This window comes from Xenia sp. Carnegie-2017, unplaced genomic scaffold (genome assembly GCF_021976095.1).
Source record: "Xenia sp. Carnegie-2017 unplaced genomic scaffold, XeniaSp_v1 HiC_scaffold_18, whole genome shotgun sequence".
Classification (NCBI taxonomy): Eukaryota; Metazoa; Cnidaria; class Anthozoa; order Malacalcyonacea; family Xeniidae; genus Xenia; species Xenia sp. Carnegie-2017.
The window spans coordinates 556,232-572,770 of NW_025813480.1; the positions used below are offsets into that span (position 1 = coordinate 556,232).

Here is a 16,539-nt window from a genome sequence, read left to right on the forward strand (position 1 = left end):
CGAATATTTTCGCACGGTTTTTTGCCAACTTTTGTTTTCGTCAGATAATATTTTAGAAACTAAACGACCTTTGTGCAACGTAGTTACTTGAGTGAAAAATTTAATGCCTCTACTATAGTCAAAGCTAAATATTAAAGGTATTAAACAAACAGAAAAGGGTGAAATTTAGCGATATAACGAAAGACCTCGGTCCGATATTTCTCCGTAAAGACCTCGCGCTCGGTTATTAAGAGCTTAATATCGCTAGTTTTTGACAGTTCTGTATAGTTTATTTTCACAACTCTGTATAGCTTACAGCTCAGTTATATTTTCCTTGTTCGTGAATTCATGAGTAAAATACCCCCCGTTGCGATTCATGTATAGGAAGTTTCTTTTGTTCAATAGTGCTTAATTGTTTCAAAACTAGGTGATATTCAAGAGCCAACATTAAAAAAATCCAGAACTGATCCACGGAAGACAAGAGCTAACGGTATATTTATTACATTAAATGGAAATTTGATGTTGTTGAAAAGTATGATAGATGTGGGAAAAGTCATTATTGGACGCTAAACTTTTATAGTATTTATTGACCGAGTAAGATTTGTTTTCTTCTATTTTATTACTTAAAGAGGAGAAAGTAACCGTAGAGAAACATGAAGAATTCCGAGAACACAAATTGGAAAAAAACCCAGCAGCAACAACCAGAAGATTTACCACAGCGACCAGAAAGTAAGCAACACTTAAAGCCAAATAAACTCATTGAAGGTATTTTTTCTGAAAATAGTTTAACACACCTTCACTTTTACCTGATGACCTCTTTACTGCAATATAATAGGGTAGCTATCAGTCTAAAAGACATATAGAAGTATATCAATTACCATTTGTTAATTTGTTTTGGGGAAAATGAAAAATAAACGTTTCATTTGCCACAGATATTTTTTATTCTAAGACTTTCTTTTGTTATTGATGGTTAAATACTTTATATTAGCTTATGGAATGATCGTATACACGGTAAAAATTTGATACAATTGTTTATCGTACCTGTTATTTAAGAGCAAATAGGAATTTTTTGTTGTGGTGCCTCAGAAGAAAACATTGAGGCCGAAACCAGTAACTCTGCAAAGGGTATTTTATGTTTATGTTACGTGCAAAAAATCTGTAAATGGCATTCTTATACCATGTCGAAAACGTGAAAAAACACTCTAATCTTGTGAATAAGATTAATATGACCTGATTAACGTCATAGCGTATAAAATATCATGACCAAAACCAGAAATCCAGAGCAAAGTAATTTATGATCCCATGTATATGATTAGTCAATTTTTAGTCTTATTTATGTCTTATCGTATGGAAGTTTCATCGTAGTTAATGTTGGTGCACCAAAGTTATCAATTATATTTTTATGATATTTAGAAGCCAATCATGACGACAACTTCCATAAACTTCTAGACAAAAGTAAGAATATTAAAACTGAGGTTCACGAGGCTCTCCAAAGGTAATTTTTCTTTCATGGGATATCGATTATGTATGTTGACCTGTGCATGTTGGAACATTACGAAAAATAGTTTTTAGACAATATATAGTTATCGTTTCTTGTTTAAGTTGCTCGTGGCTTAGTGGGAAGTATGGAATAGCTCGCCCAGACATGAAGATGCCGTTTCCTCATTTGTATGTCACAGTTGATTTTGAGAAAGAAAATTCGGAGGACGCTATCAAAAATGAGATCGATGAAAAGTTAAAATGGAAAGCATCGAAATACATCGAATTACGATATAAAGCATTGAAAGAAGCAAAGTTTCGAATGCTGTCTAATATTGAAGCGCAAAGAACCGAGAGTAGTTCTGGAACATTGACAATGTTCTGCCTTAAGAATGATATGTACTATGCCTTGACCTGTGCTCATGCGGGTGTTGTCAATTATTTGGATGAACGTCAAGAACGGTATAGTGACGGAGACCAATTTGTGGAAATCCAAGAATCTTATATTGTCCCAGTTAAAGAAGACAGCATGGAATACTTTTACAACGGACAACCGATTGTCCCTGTTCCGGACCAAACGAGAGTGGTGTCTAATGAAGAAGTCGATATTATGTACATCGTCATTGGTAGGGAGCTTGCTGTAAATAATCAGATGACTCTCAATTTAGATTTGGAGGGGGCAAGCGATGAGATTTATGAAATATTTTTTTATTCTCCAAATGATGTCAGAGTTCGTACAGCAGACGCAATACTTGGCGATATTTGCGATCCGAATTGGACGTATTGTAGCCCGAATTCGAAACAAGTTGTTTACCAGAATGCGGTACTTGTTCAAAGTAGTAACCAATCAATTGATTCCGGGGACTCTGGAGCCTTAGTGTATTTTCTAAATGAAGAAAATAATTGGAAACCGTTTGCATATCTTGTTGCCGAATTTACAGATTATGATCCTGTTTCCTCCAGACCAAGGAAAAATTACATCTGCTTGAAATTGGACAAGGCTTTGAATGCACTGAATCTTGACGACGCTGAATACTTCACAGATTACGAAAGCAACCTGGTGCATCAACCTGACGAAGGTAAGTAAAATCTTACGTCGTCTTCTTCATAATCGTCTGACTATCAGTAATAATGTAAATGACCCGGTGGAGCGATATTTTTATTGTTAATTAGCTTATATGTGCAAGACAATCTTCGCCCAGTATAGTACATTTTCTCGTTTATAGGTCAGAATTAAGTGAGCTTATTAGAAGAGTCTCAAAAAATTACAAATCCTCGACGTTAAGGAAAAAACCTAACAATTAAAATGATAATAATACTCTTTGTTAACCAATGTAGCCCCTATATCGAAAACTATATTACTATATAGTTGAATACTATATAACTATATTACTAATATATACTTGTAGCCCCTATAGCGATAACTTCATTTATTTACTTTCCTCTGTAGATTTTTAAACATCTAGATTTGATGAGTGAGTCAAAACAGATGTATATTACATACTGCACGTTTTTATTCATTTACATTGTCATGTAGTTACTCTTACTATAAAAACATTTAATAAGTATTTGCCATTCAACATAACTAATTTCAGTACTTTGCCGTCATGTATTTATAAATAAATGTTTGTATGGTTTGCACTTATTTAATTTAATAATTAAAAAGCAAAAATTCTTGAAAGATGTAGTTATGCATTAATTATGAGTACATAGCTTTTGCTCCAAAAAAAAAACAAAAACAATCTATTAATGTTACTACAGGTAGCAAGCGACAACGTTTCATATAAGACGATCTTGTTTTTTTTGTAAGTGAAATAATGTGAAATAATTTTACATGTTCTACAACAAATTTACACTCGCCCAATACTGGTTCTTCATTTAGCAGACACAGTGTTTTTACCTAAAGATCATAACCATGTATGCAACTCTCACAAGGTGGAGTACTGCATAACACTTAAGTTTCTAGCTTGCTACTTGTCAGTTGATTATATACGTTATGGTGATGGAGTCTGTGGACCAATAACTGTATGACTTAGATAATATATTTGTGCTAAGCTCTTACGTGAATTGTTTATCAAAGGTCTGTTGCAACAAATTTTCTCACATTACATTTGTGTTTGAGATGTGAACATGTAGTAAGATATAGTTCGGTATTTTGCTCAAGAGTTTTGGCTTATTTTTGACTTGATATATTGATATAGCACACTATCATTTGATTTGTTACTATATTATCTCTCTATGCAGTCTCCAAAGATAAAATTTCGAATGCAGCTTTTTGGTGCTAGGACTCAAACAAATTTATATTCGAAATGCACTTTTTGTTTGACGTGTGATTCCATCAGTTCATCCTTGGGACTCCTGATGACGATGAAGCTTACCTCATCTGCTTGAAATTGGACATAGCTTTGAATGAACTGAATCTTAGCGATGGTCAATATTTTACAGATGATGAAAAAACCTTCCACGACAACATTTCCCTTGAAAAACTTTCCATGACATCAATCATAGTTATTTTTATTGGAACTAACTTTTACATTGTCTTTTTAATTCTCTAAATATTAACAATATAAAAGTCTAAATTGAGTGCCATTGTAAAAGTTTGGTCATTTATATAAACAAGATCAATCATGTTTCCCCAGTCCTTATGCAGTCCTAAATGGCTGTCGTGTAGTAACAGTTATTTTAAAAACATTTACGAGGTACTAACTCCTTAGTGATGATGTAATAATCCAATAATTATGAATATATAAAACTTTTACTTAGTAAAGAACTAGCCATATAACATAAATGAAAACCTTAGTTACTTACATATCTGACATCCTGTTTTTTTAGCTCTAAGAGAAACGAGAATATTAGAAACAGTCGTCCATTTTCGTTCGTGAAGAATTTTGATGCTATGTACATTTAGCGTTTAAATTATTTTTAATTCATTTTGTTTGTCTATTTCATATTTATAAACAAACCTTGTATGATTTTTGGTTTTTTGTTTAATCATTGGTCAGCAAACACGTTGTAACTATACATGAACTATACAGAATAACATTTTTCCTGTTTGTTTTTATTAACTTTTTGTTAGCAATATGATTTAGTCTTTCCGACAGTAAATACTATTTTTTTAACGTACGCAAGTTATTCAACAAATCAACTCTAGCAGCATAGCACAACTCTGGTGAGTGTCTTACATGAAAATAACAGAAATGTTGATAGATCTTCTATTTCTAATTGCTTCTTGAAAATTTATGTTTAACTTAATTTCAACTCTCGGCCATTACAGAAACACTTTGATTCCTGGCCTTTCACATGTTACACAATAATTATACATGATATTACATCACTGAGGTCTGTGGATCAATAACTGCAAATCGGCTAAAAGCAAAGAACCTCTCCTAGTATGTACATATTACATGGTATTTTATCCGTCATCATAATTCATTTATAACTGCTTGAGATTCTTTTACATTTTATTGAATAGTTTTCTTTGACAATGAAGACGAAAATCTTTATGATCATCAAGTGAAGATTAGTCAGGTAAGGTCGGTGAGTCTTTAGTGGACTGGGGAGTAGTAACATGAATGTTATTTTTTTAAATGGAAACATCGTTATTAATATTGTCTAGCAATAATATAAATAAAATTAATAAATACTTACGAAATGAACTCATATGAAAATAGTTTTATAACCATCAAAGTTAGTTAAGTAAACGAGAAATATATTATTATAGGTTTAGTATATGTAGATATCACAATGATTCACAGTTTGTTTATCATCAACTCTCCAATGTGAGTAGATATGATATATATGATGGATATATATGGGTTAAATATTTTCTATAGATCAAATTTCCTCTCTAGGCCCTTGTTGGTTTGTTAGTTTACACCGATCATTTATGCAGTTTAGGAACTTGTGTTTGATTGCTGTGGATGGCAGTCGTTTGTGGCTGTTCAAAAGACATCAGGCCATGGAAAAATAATAAGTTTTATTATCAACTGAAGAAAGTAACTGGGGACAAGTAAGATAAATGTTTTGAATTTTTTTCAAAAGGAAACATCTTTATTAAATGTTAGCAAAAATATAAATATTTACAAAATGAACTTAAATGAAAATAGTTTAAGGCAGGTATTGGTTAATGGTTACAGATAAAATTTCCCCTTCTGGCTCTTTTGTTGGTTTTGTGCATATTAGCTTGTAATTATTCAAGTACGTAATTTATAATTAAATTTGAATGAGATATAGTGAGATAAGTTGCAGTATGATATTAAATGAAAGCTTGAACAAGGGCTACAAAGTGAAAGCTTATTTTTATTTGTGATATCACCTGACATGATTAATGCAATTATACTAAGATAAAATGAAAAATGCCATGACATTAAATAGTCCACTAAACGGATGTCCAAGATTAGACAAAAATGATGTCATGGGTAATTGTGGGATATATTTCTGGAAAAACATTGGAGAAGTGTTTTAGGATTTGTTTGTGATTATTTCTTTGAAGCTCAAAAGTGAATGAATTTATGTGTAAATTGTTGGTGATTGATATGAAGGTATCAAGCACTTGTGATATGTTGAAAATGAAGACTTATTTAGTTGAGAAATTTTAAGCATTTATTATGTGCTATTATTTTGTTTACCTGTAATTATATCTAACTTTATTAAATCAAGTATTTGCTTATTTAATTTCAGGCCTATTTTCCTGAAAACATTCCTCTGTTGTGAAAAAATTCTTTGGAAAAATTCGTGCCCTTGCTGGCCAGAGTCAGCCAAAGATCGTATTTTCACGTAAAGGTGCACCTGATTTTTGTATTATTGAAAAGAGAATTCCTTACATAAGTGTACCTAAAGCTATTTCTTACTAATAGTTTTCATTAACACATTATTTTGTTATGCAATCTGCAAATTGGCTCCGAAAAAGTATATAATTGTTGGATTCTGTTATTATTATGCTAAATTCATGCATATTTTTCATAATTTAGACACAGTCACTGAATGAAAATGTATCTGAAATGAGTATTTTTTTTGTTTTTAATGTTTGTTTACAATTACTCATTACTGTCTATCTAGTTTGCACTAATATTAAGCTGTACAATTTTGTGGGAGAGGTCTCGCTGGTCTGTTTGCAACATTGAAGGTGAGTTATTTTATTTGTCCAAGAAATTAGGCTATGCAAAACAAGAGAGTGGCAGACATCATGTCTGTGATGACACTCTATGCACTGCCTTTTTATCATATTTCTTATTTACAAAAAGTTCAAACCTTTTTTCAACCCCCCACAAATAATGACAATTCTGTTGTTATTATCAGGAGTTCAAAGTATCATGATAAAACAAGTTGTCAATCAATGAATTCAATGTTTCAAAATCGTAATATTGTTTAAACAGAATTTAAATATCAGGTCTTGAAGCATAGATAAATGGGATCTAATATAACTCATATTTCATCGCAATTGCCGGAGGGTCTCATAACAATTGCTAACTGTTAAATTTATGCATACTAGAAAATTTCTATCCTGTGTTAAGTGACTGCAACTCCACTTGTTTCAATCTTTTTGCGTCTCCTGTTTTACAGGCTTCCCACATGTACGCAAAGCGTACCTATTTTTGTTAATGCATTTTGTCAAATTCACAGAATGTCCGAAGATTTTTCATGAGCAGTTGCAAGGTCAAAAAAATGGTGACAGAAACGATAAAGTAAGGATTTTTTCTTGCTGCCCATGCCATCATCCAGTATGATATAAAGAAAATTCCAGTTGAATAATTTAAGAAACAGTCCATTCATAAACGATTTGTGTTTTCGTGCTGTCAGACGGAAGCAAAAACGGTGAAGAAGTGGAGGTTGTTGAAACTTTTCAAGGTGAGAGAATTTTTACAAACATAGTTGGGACATGTTCTTTACTGGATAAGAACTACACGTTGCTATTCTAGATTGCATTTGTGAATTCTTTCAATACCCTAATAACCCTTTTAAGAACATTTCACGCGTTAGGCGTTTGATTCAATCGCCAATAGTTTGTATTGGATTTTTCTATAAGATAGAAAGTCAGTCTCTTGGCGATTAAATCGAACTTCCAATGCCTAAATGAAAAACTCTTACATTTTGTTATTACCTTTATACAAAACAAAAGACTTCACAAATTCAATTTAGTTTTTTTGAGCGTAACAGTCTTTAATTCCATGTACAAATCCCCAATTTCTGTTTTTAACACATATCTTTCAGTTTCTTATTAGTTACAGTTAACAAAAAATAATTTTGAACATTTACCAGGAAGAATTCGATTAGAATGATAATAGGAAAATAAAAATAGACAAATTCTCGGTATCGCTTGTATCGAATGAACAAAGATCTTTTTCTTGTTATTTTAAATAGTTGCATCTTAAATAGTTATGCAATGAAGTGTGTCATTGACACGCGTAATATCATTTACCATTTGAACATTTACCAGGAAGAATTCGATTAGAATGATAATAGGAAAATAAAAATAGACAAATTCTCGGTATCGCTAGTATCGAATGAACAAAGATCTTTTTCTTGTTATTTTAAATATTTGCATCTTAAATAGTTATGCAATGAAGTGTGTCATTGACACGCGTAATATCACATTTTTCAATGAATTCTTGCATTTTAGATGAACGGACTATTCTAAATTCTAATACTGTATATCTTACATGCCAATACCCTTAAGGTTTTTTTCTTCTCATTAGGTGTTACATGGTAGCTCCTTGTTTGATTCGGTTGTCCAAATTTAGAATCTCCTGTGTTTTTTTTTTAAATCTAGTCGACTGCAATCAATGGTTAATCACAAACATTAAACAGTTATACTATAAAACGTTCCATTTGCTGTGATTACAATAAGCGGATTGTGTTTTGATTTATGCATTTAAATTTCTTGGTCGAGATTTGTACGGAAGAAAGTAACTTCCAATTACGTTCACATTGACAAAGACACCATTGCCTTACTGAGTTTAAGGTGTCCCTGATTGTGATAGCTTCATCATAATTGGTGAAAGTAAACCATTGCATTTAATATGTTTTAAATCAAGTTTATAAAGATGAAACTTGACGGTAGTAGTCTTTTCTACCTTGTTATAGCTACCTTTTTGCTGTGACAATTTTTTTGTGATTTTGTTGTTTTGTTGGGTAATCATAATTTTTAGAATCTGTGAATAATAAGCTTTCCCCTAAGATGTAGCTACTTTGCTACTATTATGATAAATATTTTTGTTTCGACAATAATTTGTAAAAAAAATCTTATTTGGCGTGCATCAAATGATTATCGTAGATTTTTGACCATTAACTTCATACAGTTGGAAGTAACGTTTAACAAGGATGAGTACAATTTCTGAAAATTTTCTTCCTGCGTATGTTTAATTTTTATAAATTTTCATCAATGTTAAGGCTGATAATCACGGAAAGTTGCTTTGTTGACGTACGGCGTTGAAGGTTATGATGTTATATGTAATTTAAACGCCTTAATGATTGAATATTAAAACTGTGCAAGAATTCTATTTTAATCTTTTCATTTCAACGAGTGAGAAAGACGAAGATTTGATAAATATGCATTTATGATTGCAGAATTTCCTAAGTTCGATATTCACCTTGGATAATACAGAATTTATAGAGTTGCCTTCAACGAATGAAAAGTTACTTCATGGATGACGGTAAGTTATATACAATCAAATTTATGCGAGACCCACGTAAATTGTGTGTAAGCTATACATGCAAATATATGGATATGTTTTTCAACATTTTGTCGTAGGACATACATACACTTTATTGATCTTTTTACCTCGATAATCGTCGTCTAGAGATTTTATGTCTTTATGCACCAACTATAGATATATCTTTATGGTTTTTTCTGAGTCGAATTTTATTGACTAAAATACTGTCACACGTTTGGTGACTTTTCAAATGACAGAACGTTACGAATCTAAAGGTGAAGAAACGGAATATTACCCCGACTATGAAAGTAAGTTATATTATCAAATTTATGTGTAAGGCACTTATAAATTGTATCTTCCTTACGTAGTGATATACTTTCTAACATTCAACATATACTCCTTGATTATGCTTTTCCTTGTAATCTCGTCATCTCAGGATATTTTACGTCTCCTTGCGCCCAATATTTTTAAGCATTTTCGATTCAAAATCCCTTCATGAGATTGTTTGTGTAAGATAATAATAATATCCATAATAACTATAAAAATAGCTTAAGAAGCATTTGTGCAAACTGGACGATTTTCCAAAGCTATAATTCACAAAGTTTCGGTGTTGAACAACACAAAATAAGTCAGTTTTAAGTCAATGTCGTCATCATAGAAGAGCTTTTGACAATTCAGATGAACCTTCGCCATACAAGTTTCAGGCATCGCGGAGGATCGATAATTGGGGGGGGCTCCTATCCATATATTCATGTTATAATCCTTAGAAAACAATGGATTTCAAAAGATCTTAAGCCTGCACATATGTATATTATTAATATTAGCCCCCCCGCTCATCCTCCGCGGTGCCTGTTTATTATATGTTCCTTGTCATTTTGGGCAAAAACGCGACAAAGTATTGGATATGAATAGCGACAAAGTGCAAGTATTGTTCAAAAATCAATACATTGCACAAAACGAACGAATTTAACTAATAACCTAAACGATTGGTCGTACTATTTGCAAGCTACGAATTCTAGTTCAATGTCAGACCAAGATGTTTTCACTCTCTGAAGAGTTGAAAATGGACCTTTGTTGTATGCATTAAATGGGTACAAAGAAGTTTATGTGCTTTACTACACATAGAAGGACGTACGTTTTCATAATGTCGCTTATCGTGCTAATTCAAGTGATATGCATAATTCTCATTTGATCTTATCATAAATTTTGCTCGTTTGCGGTCTTTACTAAATCTGACAGTATTGATATTGTTTTCCTTCTTAAGTCAATTTCTACTTCGTTCTTGAACTTTCTGTAGTCTTTGTGATGGGTACATAACATAAAACCCCTATATGCACCTATCGCAAGTTCAATATTTGCGTAAGATCAAACTTTATTTGTCAAACCTGAGCTCCAGTTCATATCAAATACTGCTATCCGCGTGCAACACTGCATACTTTTTTTTAAAAAGGCATCGATCTCTGCAGTTCTGACAGTAAAACCTAGTCTCGCTCAAAGATTTTATGTTTGATTAAAGTGAGCCACTTCAGCCATTAGTCAACCTAAAGAACAAGAATGAGCTACACAATGGGGCGCCAAATGTGCTTTTATTATTTAAGTACATTATCGCATTATTTTTCATGATTTATTTATTTATATATGATAATTGCATTTAGTAGTTTAGTAGTTTACTTATTTCAAATAACCATTTTTGTGACAACGTGCTTTAAGTTTATTATATCAAACAACCAGTTTTACTTCCTTTGATAAAATTTGGTTGTATCAAATAACCAGTTTTACTTCCTTTGATAAAATTTGGTTGCATCAAATAACCAGTTTTACTTCCTTTGATAAAATTTGGTTATATAAAACAACCAGTTTTACTTTCTTTGATAAAATTTGGTTACATCAAATAACCAGTTTTACTTTCTTTGATAAAATTTGGTTATATCAAATAACCAGTTTTACTTCCTTTGATAAAATTTGGTTACATCAAATAACCAGTTTTACTTCCTTTGATAAAATTTGGTTATATCAAACAACCACGTTTCGCAAAATGGTTATATCAAATAACCAAAATAATTTTGATACACTTAGCGAAGCAAAAAAAGCCAAAACATGATAAGTCCACTCCCCCCTTCGGATTTTTATGTCTTCCAAGAGGTAGCGGTTTTTTCCAACAGAATTTCTATGCGCGCTTTGTATTTGGTTAACTCTCTTATTGACGATTGTTTCATACAAAGAAAGGATTTTGGTTTTCAATGAATTCCGCCGATTCCTCCGAAAGGTTTTCGACATCATTGACTGATGTTATAGGGCGAGCCATTCGTGAAACTAATGAAACTATTACGAACTCTGCCAAGGTAAGCAGTACATTTGAATAAGGAAGAAATAAATGTCTGATCTATGGCAATTATATTAAACCCGGCAACTCTGTGTATAAAGTATCAGGTTTCGCTTGTTGATTTCCCACTATTTCCATAATGGTGATAATGGAAAAATACCTATTCAAATGTGCTGCTTACCTTGGCAGAGTTCGTAATAGTTTCACGAATGGCTCGCCCTATAACATCAGAGAAATATTTATATAATTATTCTTTTACCGAATTAAATATTCTCCATTGTAAGAATGAAAATTCCATAATTATGTTATGCTTGAAATATGGAGCATATCTAAAACAATTGAACTTTTTGCAAATACATGTATTCTTAACAAAAGTGGTTGTTGAGCAGAACATTGTTTTGTGAAAATCTTTGCTGTTAGTAAAACAGCGTTAGTGCTTTTTATCTTTATAGTTTAGTCTTTATACTTTATCTTCATCTTTTTATCATTTCAAATTGCTTGTATTATTAAGTGTATCTACGACAATTTGCAAAATAGGTATCAACATAATTTGATAGTTCTAACCAACAGGAACAAAGTTTATCTTGGACTGGGTAATATTGGTTCTACTACTGAAAGATTTGTGGACGACCTGAAGAAAGATAACGTTGTCTGTTTTTGCCATATTGCATTGAGAGGATTGAACAAGCTGCTTGAAAATTATGAGAAATCTTTGGAGCATTATAGAAAAGGTTTTTCTCTTATTGAATGTCAACACCAAGAAAATCAGAAGTAACAAAAAAAAAGAACCAAAGAAAGTTGATGGTATTAACTTTAGTAAAGATTTCATCGGCCACAACTGCGACATTTACACTGTGATTCTATAGTTATTCCCGACTTAAAGCTTGGACAAAAATGAATGCATTACAAATCTTTACATTGTGGTAAAATGTTTGGCTTTTAATATTCATGTACATTTTATATGTTGGTGATATTAGCCAAATCACATCTGAATGTAAATTTAAGAACCTCAAAATAGAAATAATTTTTTTTGCAGACAATTTTCAAGGAAAAAGCTTTAACATTGTGAACATAAATATCAAAAAACTGACTTATGAAATATCGCGGGAACGATGTATTCGCTGTTAAATTCTGTGAAATTAAAGGTATTTTGATAAGCCTTGAGACAGACACTGATAATGAAGATTTTATTAGTGTTGTTGACTCCATCAATGCAGCAATCTTTACTCAATAAAACCCCTTTTGCGAATCGTAAAGGTGGAAAAATTTCATTTTAGGCTGTGTAGGGTGTTGAAACTTTGTTTTCTTTAAATAAAATTTGGTGGATATTTTCGATTATGATAGAACAAATCTACAACACAAACTTAAATATACTCAAAGTTACTTTACAACTGTAGTACTTAACCATCACTTAGTTTATATTTCTGTTGATAACGTAAATGTTTTACACTATTTCTCAGCTTAAACTTTATCGTTTCGTGTAGGTGACGTAGCTATCTCTTTTTTCCCGATGACGTGTATTTAACGAGGACCATGTTGTGAAATGTAAGTCTAACCTAGAGTTTTATGAAAACAAAAAAAACAGGAAAGCAATGATGGCAACATTGATGATAATTTTGCAGGATATGTGAATATAAGGACCAATGTTCCATGACTTAAAGAAAGAGTTTACAGCCAATAAACACGCTGGTGAGAAGGTGTACTATGTTGGTCAACATGATTATAATGTGTTTAATGTTCAAAACCAACAACTGTTCTTACTGTGAAAACTTTTGATCTACTAAGAAAGTCAAACTATTACAGGTCAGTACTTGTACATCAAACTTTAAACATTAAACAAGACTTTGTTGAATGCTTATTTTTATGTGAAAATCTTCCACCGTTCGGCGTAAATGTTTTTCCCTTAACGAATGAAATATGCAATGATTTCATCGTCTATGAACGATAACTATTATCGTAAATAATCTAGTTTCGTAGTTTCGTACTGCGTATGTATGAAATTACTTTTCTTTTTTCTTGCCGGTGTCCGAAGCCTAATCTGTGAGTCTGCAAATCTAAACCTTTAATTCAATTATCGAAAACTTTTACTAAAAATTTATAAAAAAATGCTTTGTTTCGAATCGGCAAATTTCGTGTTTCTATCCACTTTTCTAGAACATGGATGAATGAACAATATTGCAAAGAATATGGCTAATTTCACATTTTGAAGACTGGAAAAAAGATATCTTTTCTATGTCAATATTTACTTGTTGAACTGAGTCTCGAGAATGACTGCACGGAATAATAAAAGGGGAATTTAAGATCTGTTTCCGCATGCCATTGCTATTGGTTTATCTGTTTTTCAAACTTTAATGGTCGTTTATTAGAGAGAATTATTTCAAGATGTTTTTTCGAGAGGTAAGTTGTTAACACAATTTTGTTTAAGACTCTGTAGAAAATAATGAAAACTGCAGTATATATTACACCGACTGAAAATGGTGGTCACATCCCAGATGTTTGGCAATTGTTACCAACTCTATAATCACCGTTATCGCAACTACGTAAAAGCACTATTGATAAAGCGCATTTAATAAAAACGACAAGCTCTTTTAAAATAAACATGTTTCAACATCTCATGATGCCATCTTCAGTATATACTCTTTAAAAAAACTTGTCGTAATAATTACCGTTATCACTTCGCTTGATTTCCTTTTTCTACAAACATTTTCAATGTTTCAATTCAAGCTTCGTCTTCTTAAATTCGATGCGAAGGATGGAAAAGAGTCTGCTTAAGGAGGCATATACAGTAAAACTTTTACTAAAACTATGAGAGAAAATACTTTGGATAAAATTGATAGTGGTGCAAACAAGGGTGAAGTTTAATATAACGTAAAACAGACAAAGTTCATATTTTAGGCTTAGAAGATCATGGGTCTGTTGAAGAGAGTAAAGTTGACAATAGAAACAGTTTACAGATGTCTCATGAAACCCTTCAAAATGCTGGTGTATCAGCGAATCAAACTCGTGATGCTAAAGAGAGTCGTGTGGACGATGTGATTTGTGTTTCCCACGAGAATCGTGGATCTAATGAGGGACGAGTTGCTAATGAGTATCGTGTTGTCAAAGAATAGAAGTTTTTTCAGAGTTTCATGAAAACAGAAAAAAGGAAAGTGGTAATTTCAATGAGGGTGATAAATATGGAGAATATGTGAAGCTAAAGTCTATTGCTCCACTACGTACAGAGAGGTTACAGCCAATCAACTTTTCTTCGAAGGAGACAACCAAAATGACGTCACGTAGTATGGCGTCACATGACAAAATTTCAAGAAACATGATGCCCAGTGATTCATTAAGAAATTATACCAACATGGGTTACAGTCAATATGGCGATGATGTGTCTAGTGTTCATCATCAACAACTTGTTGTTGTGAGAACATTTGATCATCCAGGAAAGTCGTACAATTACAGGTCAGTTGTACTACCGCAGGTCAGCAATATTATTACAGGTCAGTCGTACTACCACAGGGAATTTAAACTATTAAAGATCAGTTCTACTACCACAGGTCAGTTATACTAATTACGGGTCAGTCGTACTACCACAGGGCACTTAAACTATTACAAATCAGTTGTACTACCACAGAGCAGTTATACTAATTATTGATCAGTTGTACTACCACAAGGCACTTAAACTATTACAGATCAGTTGTACTACCACAGGTCAGTTATACTATTACAGATCAGTTGTACTACCACAGAGCAGTTATACTATTACAGCTTGGTTGCAGTACAAGTCACTGACTCGAATTCAACTGCACACGTAATCCTACTCTGTTATTTTTTCACCTCCAATGGCTTACTATGCTTAATTTTATCAAACACACACGTTGTCTTTCAGGGATGTGTTGCTATCGCTAATTGGGGGTGGCTCTTATTCATATATGCATGTTTTAAATCCGTAGATAACAATACATTTCAAAAGATATTAATTCAGCATATCATGAATATATGAATAAGAGCTCCTCAATTAGCGATAGGAATACATCCCTGTTGGCTTTTCCTTTGGTTTTAAAGTTTTAAAATTACCATTGCTCTTTGTAGACGAAGGAGATCATTGCCAAGAAACCACTCAAGACTGAACTACAAAAATTCTTTTAAATCTTCGACGACTCGCAGACGAAAACCTTTACCATCTGCCTGGACTATAAATCTTCGAAATTAGCCGTCAAGACATGAAAATTATGAAGATGTTCACTCTTATTACTTACCACCTAGAAGAAAAGCCAAATATCAAGGTTCAACTCGTACACAAGATTACATGAATCACGAAAAGAAAGTTTGTGAGGCTAAAAGTCATGGTTGTGGTAATAGTAAAAGATACATTGTTGAAAACCGTCCAAAACTATCCCATGCTAAAAATGCTAAAAACTCGACTCATTACAAAACTTCTAGTCGATCACAACTCAGCTCACATTCAGATGCGTCAGAAGTAGATTATAAATCATCGCCTGTCCTTCAAGACCAAATTAAAAATGAAAATTTTCAAGCAATTTATTCCGACGAAAAGTGGGAAGAGAAATCACATGACCCAGAAATCATGTCCATTGTCAGTGGCAGTGAGTTTTCTGAATTCTTACCCACTCCTCCACGGCCAAGCGACAGCCAATCAGATATCTCTACGGATGGATATTCCCGTGGTAGTTATAAATCATTTAAAAACAAACTTGAAAGAAACGTTAAAGAAAACAGGGAGGTTGCTGTTGAAGACAGAAGTCAATCAGATCAAAAAAAGCATAATGAAGAAACTTTAGAGGTATTTATATGTAAAATAAAGTAAATGTATTTGATGTTTTATTTCTTTGTCCTTGCACTGCTATGGGTCTATTCTATTTACTTAACATAAGTTTCAAAAATCTTTCACATCATTGCTTTATGTTGTCTACAGTCAAACAAAATTTTCTATTTTTCCTATAAACAGCGTTTACGAAATGGTGAGACGCGTGAGAGGAATGGAAGGGTAAGTAGAAAAAATGTCGGTTCATTTATTAAAGAGACGAGCAGTTCATCGTGGACTCATAATGACAGCGGTTTTAGAAAGAAACATCATGTGCCAATAAAAGTCCTACCACC

General features: G+C 32.5%; 2 protein-coding genes across 5 annotated transcripts in view; both read left to right on the top strand.

Moving 5' to 3' along the window:
- LOC124437874 (serine/threonine-protein kinase/endoribonuclease IRE2-like) overlaps positions 1-16,539 on the top strand; it is a 125,774-nt gene that overhangs the window by 92,632 nt on the left and 16,603 nt on the right. The window contains exons 2-14 of one of the 4 annotated variants that reach the window (XR_006945876.1): positions 5,351-5,467; positions 6,139-6,240; positions 6,517-6,583; positions 7,081-7,142; positions 9,025-9,110; positions 9,368-9,418; positions 12,004-12,237; positions 12,470-12,578; positions 12,918-12,978; positions 13,056-13,236; positions 13,588-13,830; positions 14,329-14,880; positions 15,511-16,263. The gene's annotated coding sequence lies outside the window, so the exon portion shown is untranslated. Of the gene's footprint in view, positions 1-5,350; positions 5,468-6,138; positions 6,241-6,516; positions 6,584-7,080; positions 7,143-9,024; positions 9,111-9,367; positions 9,419-12,003; positions 12,238-12,469; positions 12,579-12,917; positions 12,979-13,055; positions 13,237-13,587; positions 13,831-14,328; positions 14,881-15,510; positions 16,264-16,539 lie in introns of those variants that run through there. The other 3 variants (XR_006945878.1, XR_006945877.1, XM_046987833.1) reach the window with 3 other exon arrangements.
- On the top strand, positions 669-3,035 carry LOC124437878. Its single transcript, XM_046987838.1, has 4 exons — positions 669-744; positions 1,393-1,474; positions 1,582-2,537; positions 2,685-3,035. Exons 3-4 carry the CDS (start codon positions 1,625-1,627, stop codon positions 2,693-2,695), a joined length of 924 nt encoding a protein of 307 aa, XP_046843794.1. The 5' UTR covers positions 669-744; positions 1,393-1,474; positions 1,582-1,624; the 3' UTR covers positions 2,696-3,035.